Raw genomic sequence first — 16,698 nt, forward strand, 5'->3', positions numbered from 1 at the left:
ACCTTAGGGATCGTACCCAGGCTGTAGCTATAAAAGGATACTGTTCCTCATTCCTGCCAGTCTCCTCTGGTGTCCCTCAAGGCTCACATCTTGGTCCGTTGCTATTCAACATCTTTATCAATGACGTTATTTCTTGTTTTAAAAATTCAAAGGTTTTGCTTTTTGCAGATGACATGAAAATTTATAGGTCTATCAATACACTTCATGATTGTAAACTCCTACAAGAAGATCTTTTTAGATTGAATACGTATTGTAAAGTCAACCTTCTTGATATTAATGTCAAGAAGTGTAATGTTATTACTTTTACCAGAAAGAAAAATCATATAATTAGTGATTATTACCTAAGCAATAGCTTGCTTGTTAGAGTGGATGAGCTGCGTGACCTGGGTGTACAACTTGATAGCAAGCTCTTGTTCAGGTCGCACATAAATATAATTACTAATAGGGCATTTGGAATGCTTGGTTTTATCATGCGTGTTACTAAGGATTTTAAGAAGACGTCAACTCTGGTTCTTTTATTTAATGCCTTGATACGTTCTATTCTTGAATACTGTTCAGCATGCTGGAATCCGCAGTATAACGTGTACATTGATGCCATTGAAAGGATTTATAGTAAATTTCTGCGTTATATTAAACGTCGTAATTTACTATGTGATCACAGTATATCTGCAACTGAAATTACTTTAGAAAAAAGACGCGATTTAAGAGATCAAATGTTGTTATTTAAAATAATACATAATTTAGTTGACTCCCCTCTTCTTCTAAGTAATATCGATTTTGCATGTCGTAGGTTAAATGCAAGGCGTAAACCTCCCTTTGCGTGGGCTAGATGGAAGACAAGGTATTCGGCAAATAACTTTTTATCTCGTGCGTGCAATGCTTTTAACAACAAATATTGTGAGACGGACATTTTTCATGTCAAAATTGGCACGTTTAGAAAATTTATTTTGACAAAATAAGTACTATAGCTTTAAAGTTTTTGTTTTTCATTTTTGTTTTACTTACATTATTATTATTTTTTCTTTTTTTTGTACAATAATTGCTTGCTAGGTACTTACTCCTAAGCAATTGTGGTTAATGTTATCGTGTTATATGTATAACCAAGTTGTGGAAACTTTATTGGTCTATGTGATACAAAAATACGGCATTACTTTTATGTATAATTATACTGTTTGTTTCCCTTGAAAAGCTAATAAATAAATAAATAAATAAATAAATAAAAACTCTACAGTTTTATTATTAGTAAACATTACACTATTCAATGCTTCAGCAGTTATAATGTATGAGAGATTACCTCAACAGTAGCTTTAGAGGCGACGTCCCCAAGTTTGTTTGTGACGGTAAGAGAGTATGAGCCAGCATCTTCAGGTCGACAGCTGTCTATACTCAGGCCCACGATACCACCGGGCTGGTTGATGAAGTTTACCGCTTGACTGGGACGGATGGGCACACCTTGGAAAGGAAAACATTATTTTACTCGCTCCTTAAACATTTGCAATCAATTATTTAAAAAAAAAGACAAGTTAGTCTTTGTTTTATCTGTATTTTAAAAATCATACAGGAACCGTAACTTTCCTGGAGTAACAAGAATCCTATTTTTTATTTTAGGATACTAGCTATATCTATGCAAATTTCTCCAAGGTCAGTGATGGAGTTGAGTCAAAAAAAGGTAGCAAACAGGTTGGCAAGCAAGTTACAGGTATCCTACCTGTAATCTCCATATAATATGATACATGGGAACAAACAATAAAAACAAACAAACATGGGAAAAGTTTTCCAAAATTATCCCTAAAAGGTTAGCACGCTACCATCTTAAACTCTGTCATCACTTACAATCAGGTAAGATTTTAAGCAAGGGTTTACTTGCAGTGGAAAAAAAAAAGAAAAAAATTACTCACCATCCTTGAACCATTTGACCTCAGGCGCCGGGAATGCCATGACCCTGGCCTGTAGTTTGACGGGCTGACCGACAACCACCTTAACGTTCTCCAGCTCCTCGCTGAACGACGGCTTCCGAGGAGTCGCTGCAATGCAAATTAACATTTACTCTTATTCAAAGAATTTTATAAACAAAAAGTTTGAATAAGACTTTGAAATATAGTGGCAAGACTGAAAGTGGATATTTAAAAAAAAATGTATCACTCGTAGAGTCGTTTAGTGTACCACAAAGTAGCAACGACGAAAATTCAGGAAGCTCTGAAGGACAAAGCGACAGAAAGTTGCTAACATTGCATTGTGGTCTAACTTTCTAAACCTTTATTTCTGGTTCAAGTGACATTAAAAATCCGTCTCTTGAGTGACATTAAAAATAAGCCTGTTACAGTCCACTGCTGGACTAAAGGCTTCATTCAGCGGGACAGATTGCCCATAATCACCACGTTGGGCAGACGGGTTGATAATAAATTGTAGTAGCACAGAGGACGCTGCTGCCCTTTCTCTGTTACATTCCCTTAGTTGCCTCGTACAACACCTGCGGAAAGAGGACCCCCTCCTCTTTCCGGTAACAGTATTCGGATTTGCCGTCACCACATAGCCCATTTAATCGATATCCTTTCATACCTTTTGTAACAACTGTTTTATAAAGTATTCTGGTCTACCAAGCAGATAAATAAAAGTCCCAAATTGGGGAACTATTACAAGGCATTCTTTCTAGGTACTCACGGTTAACAGCTACAGCGCAGAGTGCCATATGTTCACCGCTGGGGTTGGTGATGAGTAGCTTGTACGCGCCGCAATCATTAGGGGTCACGTGGTCGATGCTTAACTTGACAGTGCCATCGGGTAGGCAAGTTTGTTTGACGTGCTCATCATTGGGCGATAGCTCTACACCATCCTTGAACCTAAAGAATGGATTAAGTAAATTCCGATTTCATTTATGACATGTTTGCTCTTTAAGTTCGTCTAACTCATTATGAACACTCGCTGTGGTTAAATAGCAGATGTACAGATTCAATTTTATGCTAAGCACGACCAATGTGATGTTATTCTGACACCAATCATCTCTACCCATTGATTTAATATGTTATTATTTGTAAGCTTATTGCATGTACTATACAAATTTGACAATGTCCATTTACGTTACTCCAAATTAAAGTTTGTTTCCTAGGTAGGTAACCTTACCTAGAAAACTACGAAGACTTGTACACTTTTTCACATGAAAATAAAAATTACAGTTTGTCCAAATCTTACAGAAATCCAGTTCCCCTTTAAGTAACATCGTAAGAAACACTACGCAGAGCATGCACAGAACCTGAAACGTGCCGCTCTTTATCATCCCGAAGCGTAGGTGTAAAGTCTCATGTGCCAGTAATTACACCGACAAACTTAAGGCTGGGTGACAGCGAAACTGGTTGGCGGCAGAAATAAGAATGGCGGTAGCACCCCGGATGAGCTCTATCACAAACAGCTCTACTGCTACTAGAATCTATCCCACGCCTTTCAGACCGGAACACATAATTGCAACAGTGATCTTGGTGGCAGAAGTAAGCATAGTAATACTTTTTGGACGGCCGTTTGGCGCAGATTGCAGCGAACTTGCTTTCTGAGTCCAAGGCCGTCAATTCACACGACTGAAAAAAGTTTGTGTGATTAGCATAAATGTTTTTCAGTGTCTGGGTGTTTATCTGTATATTGCAAGTATTTATTTACATAAAAATATTCATCAGTCATCTTAGTGCCTAAAACACAAGCTACGCTTACTTTGGGGCTAGATAGCGATGTGTGTATTGTCGTAGTATATTTAATTATTTATTAGCCGTACGAGCTCCGTCACAAAGAGCCCTAAAACAATGTATGAATTGTAGACTAATGAATAGTTTAGTAGACTTGCCATTTAGCGGTAGGTATCGGGCTGCCATCAACCTTGGTCCGCAGCTCCAGGGGCTCTCCCTCATCAACGTCCTTCTGGCGGTCGAGTTTGTGCGCGAAGCCGGGCGGGATTTGCGCCAGAGATATATCAGCCTGGCTCTCCGCTTCGCCGGACACGCTGAAGGCCACTACCTTGTACTGTGAAATGCGAATAATTATAGCATTCATTGTTACCATTATCAACTAATTATTTATCGGTTTACTACAGTGTACGGATCTCCTTTCAGAATCAAGAGGATTTAGGCCGACTTTACACGCCTTTGGGAACGTTCCGGAGAAACTCTCAGACGTGCTGGTTAATTATATCATACCAGCTACTAAACATCACCTTCTTTAACGGCGAAGGAAAACATCGTTAGGAAACCTGCATGTCTAAGATTTTTCTATAATGTTCTAAACGGAGTGTGGTTACCATTCCGACTAGCCCTAGTTGGTATGATATAAACCACGCAGGCTAACACTAGCCTGCGTGGTTTATATCATACCAACTATTAAAAATCACCTGCTTTAACGGCGAAGGAAAACATCGCGAGGAAACCTGTTTCATTTTGGAAAGAAGAAAACAAGTCCTGTTTAAAAAAAACTTAACTATATTGCAACGCCCTGATGGTTCTTCATGTTCATATGCCTACCTTCCTGCACTGCTATGGAAAACTCTCATAACCCATAATGTTAACAAAGCTGTGTGATTTAACCAATCACACTTGGGTAGCGTGGACTACGGACTACACCAGCCTCATACTGACAGGAGAGCCGCGCCTTGTAGTGTGCCAGAAATGGTAATAATAATAATAATCATTTAATTCAGACGTTTCCATCCATAGATTGTTAGTATATTAGTAACAATTTTTGCTTAACCACTAAGTTATTGATTAGTTTAAATAATAAAAATAAATAAAAAATAAACAACATTACACTCCACATCGTTCGTTACATCGGCGTTCCACATCTTAGCGATTCGTATCAGAAACGTGGATTGAAAACGTTGGAAAAGTTATGGAGTGTTATGTCACATTTCCACTGAGAGCACAAATCAAGCATATTTAAAATGTAAGAGCTCGAAATAACATTGCAAAAATATTCCGACGTTATGCCACGATTTATTGTCATGATTTATAAATAAGGCAAACGGGGTTACATACATAAGTTGCGGATAGTTACCTTTCCTGTATCACTTGCATTGAAGTGCTTGATCTCAAGTTCGCTATCCACTTGCCCGCCGATCTCAGTGGCGATAGAGTGGCGGTCATCGTTGGTGATCTCTTTGCCGTTGAGGAACCATTTGACGTTAGGTTTAGGCACGCCGTCGCATCGCACGCGCAGTGTACAATCTTCGTAGTCTTTGACTATCTGCTTCTGCAGCGGCCTTATGAATGAAGGCTTGTCGGCTATGGAACGTTCAATTAGTTTTAATATTGCAAAAGCGTTTAACTACCTGCCTGGCGCAACGGTGAGCGCTATGAAGTTAAGTAAGAAGTCCCGGATTCGATTACCAGCCGGGGAAATTTGGGAATTTATAATTTCTGAATTGTCCCTTGTCTGGTCGGGGCTAGTTACCACCCTACTGACAAAGACGTGCCGCTAAGCGATTTAGTGTTCCGGTGAGATGTCGCGTGGAAACCAATTGGGGTTTGACTTCCATACTTCCGTGGGAACCGTCAGTTTTCCCACCATTTAGTGTTTTTATACCCGTCGTAACTTCTAAGCGATAGGTCCAATTTCAATAATTTAAAGAGCAAGTTACACATACGTAAGCAATCTTAATTATAAAAGTAATTATTTGGATAAGGAATTATATATAATGATAGAAATATTATCATATTTCGATTGTACTCGTATGCTCATTGAAAATTTTTGACTAAAAATGGTTATTGTGACTTAACTATAGTAATTAGACATGTAGCCTCGTGGACATTTTGTCGGCAGTCAGTATTTTTATGTATCATTAATAGTTTCCAGTCGGTATGACTTAATCCGACATTTTTAACATACATTATTAAATTTGCTGGTAGACCAGACAGTCCTCTCTGGAAAACTTGAAACGATAGTACTCATGTTAGCGCTAGGGGGAGCAAGTAGCTTTTTAGCAGCGTTTTAAGGATTAGTTATAAGAACTATCACAGGTCTAAGTTAATAAATAAATATACTACGACAATACATACATCGCCATCCAAGTTGTCTGATAAATATTTTTATGAATAATATACATATATATTTAGAATATACATAAAAACACCCAGACACTGAAAAAACAATAACTTATATTGTTGCTAACAAAATATGGAAATTTATTCGGCATTAAAAAGTATTATTATTATAAGAAAACTACAGCAACGCGTCGCCGGGTCTGCTAGGATACTGTAAAGTTGGATAAGACCCAATTATTAATATATTTTTTATTTGTGTCATTTTTGTTTATGTATTCGCATGTAATTATTTAAATGTAAGTTTATATTGATTTAACACCATATATTCGCTTCTAGGCGATAAGGCCGCCTCTTGTATACCACTCCGGCAGTGGCGTACACAGGGTTTTTGACCAGGGTATTCATAAAGAAGGAAAATGGCATAAAATCATGCCACTCTATGAGTTACACAAAAATTTTAGGGTATGCAGTGCTTTTGCGCATGTATGAAGTGCACGCCACTGCACTCCAGTCTTTATGTTTCTCACTATCCGTCCTTTATTTGCCTTATTATGTAGTGGTGTATAAATAAAGAGTTTAAATAAATAAATAAGACCTCATCGTTACTCACTATGCACATTTAGTCTGGCTTGCTGCGTAGTTTCCCCGTGCACATTCGTAGCGCTGACAGTATAGAGGCCGGCATCTTCGATGCCCACTGTCTTCACTACCAGTTTGAAGGTCTCCGTCTCCCGGTCCTCGATGATCTCGTGTTTTGGTGATGGCTGAATAACGTAGCCGTCTTTGCTCCTGGGAAGGAATTACTTAAATCGTTAATATCGCTAGGAGGCCCATCGATGACAAGGCAATAGTCAATAGACTCCAGAGTTTGGAAAACCGTCGCAAAGTTGCCTATCTTTCGGTGTTCTACAAGATATACTTAGGAGAGTGTGCTGAGGAACTGCTTAATTTGGATCCTTCTTCACCTTTGTACCATTGAACTGCAAGAACTGTAATGATCGTGCAGATCCATTACGTAGTTAATGCCCCTTACACTAGCATAAAGCGTTTTGCTTCCTCGTAAATCATTCGCACCGCAAATATCTGGAATGCCCTTCCGGCTTCCGTCTTCCGTCTTCCCACATATAAGTCAAAGTCAAAGTCAAAAATATCTTTATTCAAGTAGGCCCATAGGTGGCACTTTTGATGCGTACATAAGAATTACACGGTAGTGAGATGATGGCGATAACCACATTCGTAAACTTAAAACTAAAGCTACGAGGGTTCCAAACGCGTCCTGGTCGTCTAAGAAGAAGCCCACAACAAACTTAGCCGGGTGTTTTTTTTTGTTATCACCATCTCACAATGTCATTTTAAATGATTAGGAGAGCAACCTGGTTAGAGCAATAATTTACACCCAAGCTTTTTTATCGATTACGTAGTCCTTTATACTATAACAGGACTTTTCTATAAGCTTACGTTTACGTATAATTTAGGTTCCTTCAAATGAAGAGTATGTAGGCATCTCCAGGTGTGATTGCGGTCAAGGTCTAGTCTATAGATTTAAAAATGGGATTCGAACTTGGCCCCCGAAAGTGAAATCGAGCTCCTACGCAATGCGCTATCACCGCTTTGTTATGGATGATGTAACTTTATTAAAATCTATGCTTTCGGAAAGCGGCATTATGGCAACTTCCATTTAGATATGATATCAGTTCAGACGCATAGAAGAACTTACCATTTGACCTCAGCGACTGGGTTGGCCCTGATATTCGTAACAAATGTTGTTTCTTCAAAGGGAACCGTGGTTACGTCTTTTATTGGCTCGACTTCAGGTCTTAGCAAGATGTCCAGACGAGCGGAACTCTCCCCAACGCCGTACTTGTTCTTCGCTTGGATCGTATACTCGCCGGTGTCTACGTGACGACCTTGGAGGGGGCAAACAAACTTGGTAATTCACCATACACTGAATGAATCAATAATTGTATGCACCTAAATGGGCCTAAGAGAGTCATTAAGGGATAAGTTTAAAGAAATTTAAATAATGAAGGTGCATGCTCATATTTGAAAATTCAATTTAGGTCCATAAAAATGTAACAAAATTAAATTTAAGAAAATGGACTGTAACAATAAGATATATCCATATTGTTACAGTCCATTTTCGCAGAAAGAAAAATAAACTCGTTGTGCAGTTTACTAGGCTACGTAAAATTGCTAATTCATTCAAGGGAAATTTTATATTATTTTATAACAAATTACCGAATGAAATCTTTGAAATATCTCTCAATAAGATCAAAGTTTATATAAAAATTAAGCTTACACAAATAATCTATTATTATGTTAAGGATTACTTAAAAGATCAAAAAAGCGAGAGCAATTAATTTTCCTCTAACTTCATAGCCTAATATTATTTACATATTCATATCGCCTTCTTCAAATAACGTAGCATTTTAAAATAAGAGCGAAGGTATAACATCAAATATTCTGGTGAACCTTTAAAGGAAAGTTGGCAAAGATATATACCAACCCTGATGAGGTATTGATAAGGAAAGAAGAGCTTTGAATTTGAAAGTAAAATACGAATGACTTTATAGTTAAGAATTTACGAATTTAAAATTAAACTTACCAGTAGGGATATGTAAAGTGAAAATGCAATCCTTCAGGCCATGCTCGAGTTCTTTGGTGTCAGCGTTGGTGATGATAGTGGCGTCTGGAGTAAGTTCCTTTCCGTTAAGCAGCCAAGCCACGTGAGGTAAAGGATCTGCCGTGCATACCGCTTTCAAGGTGACAGGCTCGCGTTGCATAACACTTGTTGCTTCCAGAGGAACCGTAAACTTAGGCTTTCGGAGCTCAGATTCGGCTGCAAAGAATTTAAGATGCTACTGTTATTGCAACGGTCTTAAAAGGAGAACGTTGGAGACGAGGTAAATGGTTAGTATAAGTTGTCCCTATGATATTTCTAGATCTTACTAAAATAAAGATTTTAAACTAAGATTTTCGTGGTTAATCAACATTTCTTAAATATAGTTCAACGGGTACATACCACATTAATATTTTTGTATTTGTCGATATTTCAACCCAATTGCATGGATTGTGGTCACGACGGGACCCAGGCAGAGTCCCGTCATGACCAAAAATATTATCGTAGTATGTACCAGTTGATCTATATTTAAGAAATGACTAAAATACTTACGAGAAACAGCAAGTTCAGCCTGTAAAGACTGTGTTCCAAGATCATTGATGACTTCGCATTGCCATTTTCCAGCGTCTTTCATATCAACAGCATCTATTTCCAGCTTGTAAAGATCTCCTTCATTGGTGATGTGGATTCTTCCATCAGGCTTCACCTCCTGACCCTCGTGCAACCAACGGACTGTGGGTTTCGGGGTTCCAGAAGCTTCGACTGTGTATACTAAGGGGAGGGATTCGAAGGTGTGACCGTCCTTCAAGCTGCTTTCTTTTAGTTTGGGGGGTGCTGTAATGTAAATGTTTTTTTAGATTACTTGACTGAATTGTATGTAAATGAAAACTGAAACAAGAACGGAGACCCTGGCTAAATGCGAACGAAAGCATGCGAGGATTAAAAATAGAATTTATATTATTAATATCTCTTTTATCTAGTTCTAAACGTATTGGTAGTTTTAAAAGTTCCGATTCAATACATAATACACGTGATTTTGGCAAGATTCAGTACTAAAAGTGGTAATAATAAAGGATAAAATTTGATTTGTAAAAGGGGGATTTAAGAATTGGTATATCTATATTATAATTATACTATTTACAGCATTGCAGATCACCTTAACGACAAACGCAGTAGAAATAGACATAAATTATAAAAGCCGAAAAAAATACAGAATGTCTGCAACAGTGAGGTTTTGCAATATTTACAGCAGTTATTTTAGCTGAAAAAAAATATACTTGTAACTTACCGATTGTGTATACAGATAGTAAGACCTGCATTGAGTTGTGTATGTATAGAATGTAAATACGTACCATTTTTCTGCCTGAGAATTCTTTACTCTATGTTAAGTACAAACAAAAGCTATATTTGCGTGCACGCAAGAACTCTTATAAGACAAAATTTACCTTAGTTATGCCGTTGTTTTTGCTAACATCTTCGAAGGAGTGGAATCCGAGTATTAGTATGCCAGAAGGAAATGTTATTACGCATGCGTGCTAAAACAAACATACGGCAGAACATTAGTTAAATCATAGTGACGATTTGCTGAGATCACATTTAGTTATTTGATATTTTCTTCTGATGTACATGAAACGTTTACAAATAGTTCGTTTAATTTCAGAATATAAGAAGAAAATAACAGATCACATTAGGCTATCTTTATAGCAGCAATGTATCAACAGTATATATCAATAGCACGAAAAATTTTGTTAATTTTGTTGACGCACACAGAGTAGCGTTACTATTATAATCAACATCAGCCGCGCGCGTCATATTCCATTTCATAATAGATTTGATTACTGGATTATTACCTTTTTCCTCTTCTTCATTAAGAATATCATCTAAAATGCTTCTTTGCCTCTTGCTTCGTCTTAATAGTTCTTCAATATCACCGTCCACTTCCTCGTCAACACTAAACAAACCAGTGCATGGTTTTTTCTTACGCTCTAATGTAGTTTCTGCTATATCTTTAGTTATACTATCGTAATTTTTAGTTGGACTTAAAACTAGTTCTTCTATTATGCGATTCTTTATATTATCTTTTTTAATCGTGGCGTCTTTAAATTCGTTTTCGTCAAATTCCTTCGATATATGTATGAGTTTTTCTGTGATATCATTCTCGAAAACCTTTTGACTTTTTTCTTTTAAAATAACTGATTCTTCATCACCTTCATCCGTGAAATAATCTTCTATGAAAGAGGACTGCCGTACATAAGAATCTTTACTATAAATCTTTTTTGTATCATCAATATCGAAAAGAGATTTTGTAAGGTCCTCGATTGAAATTTCACGTGAAAGTGAATCGTTTTGCCAACTCATCTCATCCTCCGAAACAGATTTGATTGAAATTGTTCTACTGCCGACCTGTCTTCCGTGTCTTGAGTTATTTTCAGCGTCAGAATCAGTTTGAGGTTCCTCTATTATGCCATAAGTTCCCCTTCTGATATGATCCGGTATTATATAACTACCCAGTTCTGACAGATAGTAACTATGACTAGCTATTTCTTCAACTTCAAGTGAAGTTGTGTGAGGTTTATTTGGTTTTACAATTTTTTTATCGTATTCGTCAGTCTCATCATAGTACACTGCACTTGAGGTCATTTTGTGTATAGTGCGCGTTTCGGCTGGACCTACCAGTTAAAATATTATTATATCGGAGTTTGAAGTAGATTTACAACACACGACAGTATTAATGCATGCAATGGGAATCGCGTTAATATTTATAATTTTCTTTAATTCAAGTAGCAATTTCGGATGAAAGTTAGAATTTTCTTTATAATGAAGTTAGAAACCGGGAAGAGAAGGTGCAAAGCTTAACACTGACCTGTAATAATAGCACCGTGCGAGAGACTGCTGCTTACTTTGGACACAATTATTGAACCATCATCGCCAGACTTGAACGTTGTTACTGTTTCGAAAACTCGGCCTAAACATAACAAATCACACTTGGTTTGTTAAAAAAACACAAGAGCATGCGACTCTATGGATATGTGAGTATGCAGGTCTAGAAGCTGTTTGCTGATTATGAAGCTTAAAGCGCGTTTTTTACCTTCAGTTTCCGCACTCATCGGTTCTTCGCTAACCGACTGTTTTTTAACAGACTTTCGTTTTGATGATTTAAGTGTCTCATCTAATGGAACTTTTTTTATTACTTCGGGCTCAGTTACTTCTTTTGTACCTTCTAGTTTTTCTGTGTTTAATTCTTCCACTATAGGCTTTTTGTTCTGCTCATTACGATTTTCGTCCCATATTGACTTAGTTTCACTTACTTCGGGCTCTGTAATCGACTTCCTAGCTTTTCTGGGAGATGATTCAACATTATCTGCTTTTGCTAATTTTGGCTTACTAGTTTCATTCGTGTCGTCCCAGAAAGACTTTTGTTCCACGTTTTCTGGTTCAGAAAAAGATTTCTCAGATTTGATTGATTTATCGACCACTTCTACTAACGCTTCCTTAGATTTTGAATCTAATTCATCAGTTTCATTCCATGATGACTTTTCCTCTATTACTTCAGGTTTGGTGATGGATTTTTGAGATTTCAATTGTGCTGGTTTCTCCACTTTTTCTACTTTCGATGATTTTGGCTTTTCGTCTTCACCTTTATCATCCCAAAATGACTTCTCTTCTACTACTTCGGGCTCAGTGAAAGATTTTTGAGATTTTATTAAAGCTGGTTTATCGGTCTCATTGACTGTAGCCGATTTTGACTTTTCATCTTCAGCTATATCATCCCAGAATGACTTTTCTTCTACCAGTTCAGGTTCAGTGAATGATTTCTGAGACTTTAATGGGGCCGGTTTATCTTCCTCCTCAAATGAAACCGATCTTGTAACTGTTTCTTCCACGATAGATTGTTGCCTGATTTGCTCAGATTTTGCCTTTTCTTTCTTAGTCTTACCATCTGTGTTTTCATCTACTTGTATTTTTGTTGGTTGCTCTATTTCATCCCAGAACGACTTTTCTTCAGCAACTTCCGGTTCAGAGACAGCCTTTTTAGATTGGGCCGGAGTGGCTTTATCGACATCGCTCAATGATACAGATTTGGGTTTCGTATCTGTTTCATCCATCAGGGACTTTTCTTCGATTTCTTCACATTCCAACTTCTTTGCAGATTTCTTTGTTTTGTTATCCAATGTATCATCCAGTTGTTTTATAGATTTGCTTTCTTCTTCAAGTTCACTTTCAACTAAACTTTCTTTTCGGAACCTCGAATGAACTTCTTTTGCTATTAAAACACAATGAATATATGATAACGATATGTATGGTAATATGGTAACAAATAATATTATTGACACTAATGTCAGGATAGGGTAGAGTGCGGGAATGTTTGGTGCATAATGTTTACGTGTGCACACGAGCATTCATGTCCAGTGAATGCTTCAATGGATTAGCACTACTGCTACTAAATATCTATCCAAAAGACATCGTAGTAGGTAAAGTAAAAAGTCAAAACGTGCAAGGTAGTAATAATCTACTCGTATATTAATCTAAATTATTATCAACTACAGTACCTCTGTGGTCAAATTCCTTGTGGTTTGACTCCACAGTCGTGGATTTCTTGACGGCTTTGTGATACTTTACCATTATGTGACGTGATATGTGTATATGTGTTAACTTTGCTGCAGTGCGTGATAACAACTGAATCCAACACAGAGCCATAGATTGCGAAATAGATAATTTATCCACTAATTATATTTTTTTACACAAATTATAAAAAGCTATGTATATGAAATTAATCGTAATAGTGTAGAAAAGATTTTAACTATTTTAACTGTGGAAATTGCGTGACACGCTTACACATAATAAACCGGAAAATATTCCAAATTTTATAATAATAGAAAAGAAGATACCATAATGGTCTCTTCTTGAGTCAAAATAATTGAAAATGTGAGCGGCTGTTTACCTATTTTGAGCTTTTAATACAACCCGAAGGTCATATGTACCATGAAATGATTAAAGATTTTTCAAAATATTTTGAAGTACAACTTACTATGCACGGTGACGATGCTTCTGGAAGAGACACTGCCCATCTCGTTTTCAGCGCGGACCTCATATTCGCCACCGTCTTCTTCCTTTATCAACGTTACCGTCAAGTGGTAGTTTTCTAGCCTATGAAATTGACAAATAAAAATAAGTCAATTTAATTAATTATAATTGCCTTTTCGTGTTATTGTTTATTGATATACCCTCAAGTGGGATTTATTTTAATATCATGGTCGTTTTCTTAAACAGTTTTGTAGAATAAGGTATATATTTAAGAAAGCTCAGTTTAAAGAATGGATGTTTTACGAGATTGACTCCCTGCTTTCTGCTCATCTAGGTCTCCCCACCAACACCTGAACCAGTATGTCATAGTAAATGCAAATTGCTGAGTATAGTCGTAGTGTCTCATATAGAGAAGTGTTAGACCGGGACCGACGGTTTAATCTTTGCTCCGAGATATAATAGAGGGAGGACAAAGTCATTTTCTAAATTCGGGCAGGTACTGAGAATCTCTGGGCAGTAAAATGCCGAACCAAACAAAATACAAATTATTTTATTTGACGGCCGATTGGCGCAGTGGGCTGCTTTCTGAGCCTCTGACTGTGGGTTCGATTCCCAATGTTTGTGTGATGAGCATGAATGTTTTTCAGTGTATGGGTGTTTATCTACAGATAAACACTCAGACACTGACCATTAAAATACATAAATAATAATTTTAAGTATTTCTGTATTTTATTCATAAAAATATTCATCAGTCATCTTAGTACCCATAACACAAGCAACGCTTTCTTACGGGGCTAGATGGCGAAGTGTGTATTGTCGTAGTATATATTGTACTATATTTATTTATAAAATTAAGACCAAAACTTATTAAGATAATGTGTGTACCTCTTGGTATCCCTTTCGATCTTGATCCTGGCGTCGGTGGTGACTTCCTTGCCATCCTTGTACCACTTGATCTTGGGTTCCGGACAACCCTCCACTTCCACCTCTAACTTCAGTGTCTGTCCGACGTCCACGGACATGTCAATCAAACTCTTCGTGATGCGGGGTTTTCCTGACAGACAAAAATAATAAATAAAAGTTTCGATAAATAATGACGATGATGCTTTATTTTTCCATCGTGCCTTCGAACACATATCTCGTTTAGACTCAGTATTCTACTTTTAATCTAATTATGAATATAGTTTTGGTGAATATACCTAATAATATAATTACCTATCCCTGGAATCTATTTAATAATCTTATGAACTCTATAAGAATTAAATCGTATGAAAAGTTATAGTTATTCTCCATAATTCTGATTTTTTACAAAATATATTAATATATGTAATATATTCATATATATAATACTGCACTATTTTAAAAGCTCTGAAAGAAAAGATTGATAATCAATGTAATTTAAAAATAAAAATATTCTTTTTCTAAACTCATTTTTAGATAATATCCTAACCTATAAATCACAAAAATCTATCATCTAGTTCTTAAAATATGCTGCTTGAAGGCAGAAATTAAATTAAAGAAAAAAGTGGAAATATATAATGTCTGCAACCAACTGCTTTACTTGCAAGATCGTGGCCAATGGTTCTAGAATAGAACCAACGTTTTCTGGAGAGCAATTAATTATAGACAACCTTCTTAATAGGTGCAGGGAAAATTGTATTCTGATACAGAATACAGTAGTGATGGTTCCCCTCCTCTTATCACGGACGTCGTAAGGTTAAGGGATTACGATTAAGGGAATATAACGGAGCACAGGCAGATTTTTTTAGCAGCATAGAGGAAGCCCTCTATGCTGCTATCAAAATCTTCTACGATCACAAGCTAATCTGCCCAGCGTGGTGATTATGGGCAAACCCTCCCGAAAAGGAAAGGCCTTTAATCCAGCTTTTGACTGTTATAGGATATTGATGATGATGGACCTTCGTAAGCAGTACAGTTCGACAGTACGCTAAGAAGTCTTACTGGTACTTACTATTAACAGTGAAGGTTGCCTGGCACGTGTCCTGTCCCATCTCGTTGGACACCTTGCATGTGTACTGCCCGGACAGCTCTGACGTCACCTCCTTCAGGACCAGTTTGTGACTGCTGCCGTTATCCACGCGGGTGTACACGGACTTCTTCTCGCTTATCTCCACATCGCCGAGGTACCTGTATATATAGAATATATAAAGCTGAAGAGATTGTTTGTTTGTTGATCTCAGGAACTAATTGTCAGTTGGTAGTCCTTTCAGTGTTTGATAGCCCATTTATCGAGGAAGGTTTAGGCTAGAGGCTAGAGGCTACATTATCGTACTAACCAAAGAAGAAAGTTTAAAAAACCGGTTTTTTTTCTTTTTGAGAGCTTCCGCTGCGTGCGCTTCGTAAACGGTTAAAGATTCGTGTGTACGACAATATTTTTCTCCTTTAAAATCTGTGTTTCTCTTTTCGGTATGTATTTTTCTTGTGTCTTTTATCTGTGTTTGCGTACAAACTTGTGCTATATAATAACCTCCCGCATAGTTGGAAAATATCTCTAGAGACCAATTTTGGAAGAGAAGGGATTTAGTTAGGGAAACTGTTTCTTACACCAGATGTTGTCGTCCAGTAGATGCAAGCTCCGTTAATTGAAAAAATTACCATTTAACATCAGGTGTCGGGAAGGCGTCGACGTCGACAGTGAACTCGACGTTGACGTCACCATCAGCCGCTGTCGTGTCTTGCAAGCGCTTGGTGAATTGCGGCGCGCATCTCACGTTCAGCAAGCAAGAGTCGCTTGATGAACCGTGCACGTTGCGGATCTGTACACGAACATAATGGTTTTGGTTATGGGAACAGTTTAAATATTAATTCAAACTGTGGACTACAGCATAAAATCTGCTCACTATACAAACTTAACAAAACTGTCCTAGAAGGATTAATAAACTTCATTTATAGTGTTTATATAGTCCAACTGCCTGCGCAGATTGGGTTGTCCTGAAATCATTCACTTTCGGGTGACATTTTTTTCAGTAACAATTTAATTTAAAAAATGTCTAAAGAGATACCGGTATACCCTAGGAC

General features: G+C 37.2%; 1 protein-coding gene across 10 annotated transcripts in view; it reads right to left on the reverse strand.

Annotated features, from left to right (window-relative positions):
- The window catches only part of LOC120628057 (obscurin-like), a 153,485-nt gene that overhangs the window by 21,501 nt on the left and 115,286 nt on the right, over positions 1-16,698 (reverse strand). For 6 of the 10 annotated variants that reach the window (XM_039896330.1, XM_039896321.1, XM_039896313.1 and 3 more), the window contains 16 exons: positions 16,276-16,436; positions 15,632-15,807; positions 14,545-14,713; positions 13,664-13,782; positions 11,723-12,898; positions 11,498-11,599; positions 10,485-11,303; positions 9,187-9,468; positions 8,620-8,853; positions 7,732-7,921; positions 6,625-6,803; positions 5,029-5,255; positions 3,830-4,005; positions 2,662-2,840; positions 1,899-2,024; positions 1,295-1,452 (listed from right to left, as the gene is read on the reverse strand). In XM_039896330.1, coding sequence (XP_039752264.1) covers positions 1,295-1,452; positions 1,899-2,024; positions 2,662-2,840; positions 3,830-4,005; positions 5,029-5,255; positions 6,625-6,803; positions 7,732-7,921; positions 8,620-8,853; positions 9,187-9,468; positions 10,485-11,303; positions 11,498-11,599; positions 11,723-12,898; positions 13,664-13,782; positions 14,545-14,713; positions 15,632-15,807; positions 16,276-16,436 — 4,473 coding nt within the window. The remainder of the gene's footprint in view (positions 1-1,294; positions 1,453-1,898; positions 2,025-2,661; positions 2,841-3,829; positions 4,006-5,028; positions 5,256-6,624; positions 6,804-7,731; positions 7,922-8,619; positions 8,854-9,186; positions 9,469-10,484; positions 11,304-11,497; positions 11,600-11,722; positions 12,899-13,663; positions 13,783-14,544; positions 14,714-15,631; positions 15,808-16,275; positions 16,437-16,698) is intronic. The other 4 variants (XM_039896298.1, XM_039896281.1, XM_039896290.1 and 1 more) reach the window with 4 other exon arrangements.

This window comes from Pararge aegeria, chromosome 2 (genome assembly GCF_905163445.1).
Source record: "Pararge aegeria chromosome 2, ilParAegt1.1, whole genome shotgun sequence".
Taxonomy (NCBI): Eukaryota; Metazoa; Arthropoda; class Insecta; order Lepidoptera; family Nymphalidae; genus Pararge; species Pararge aegeria.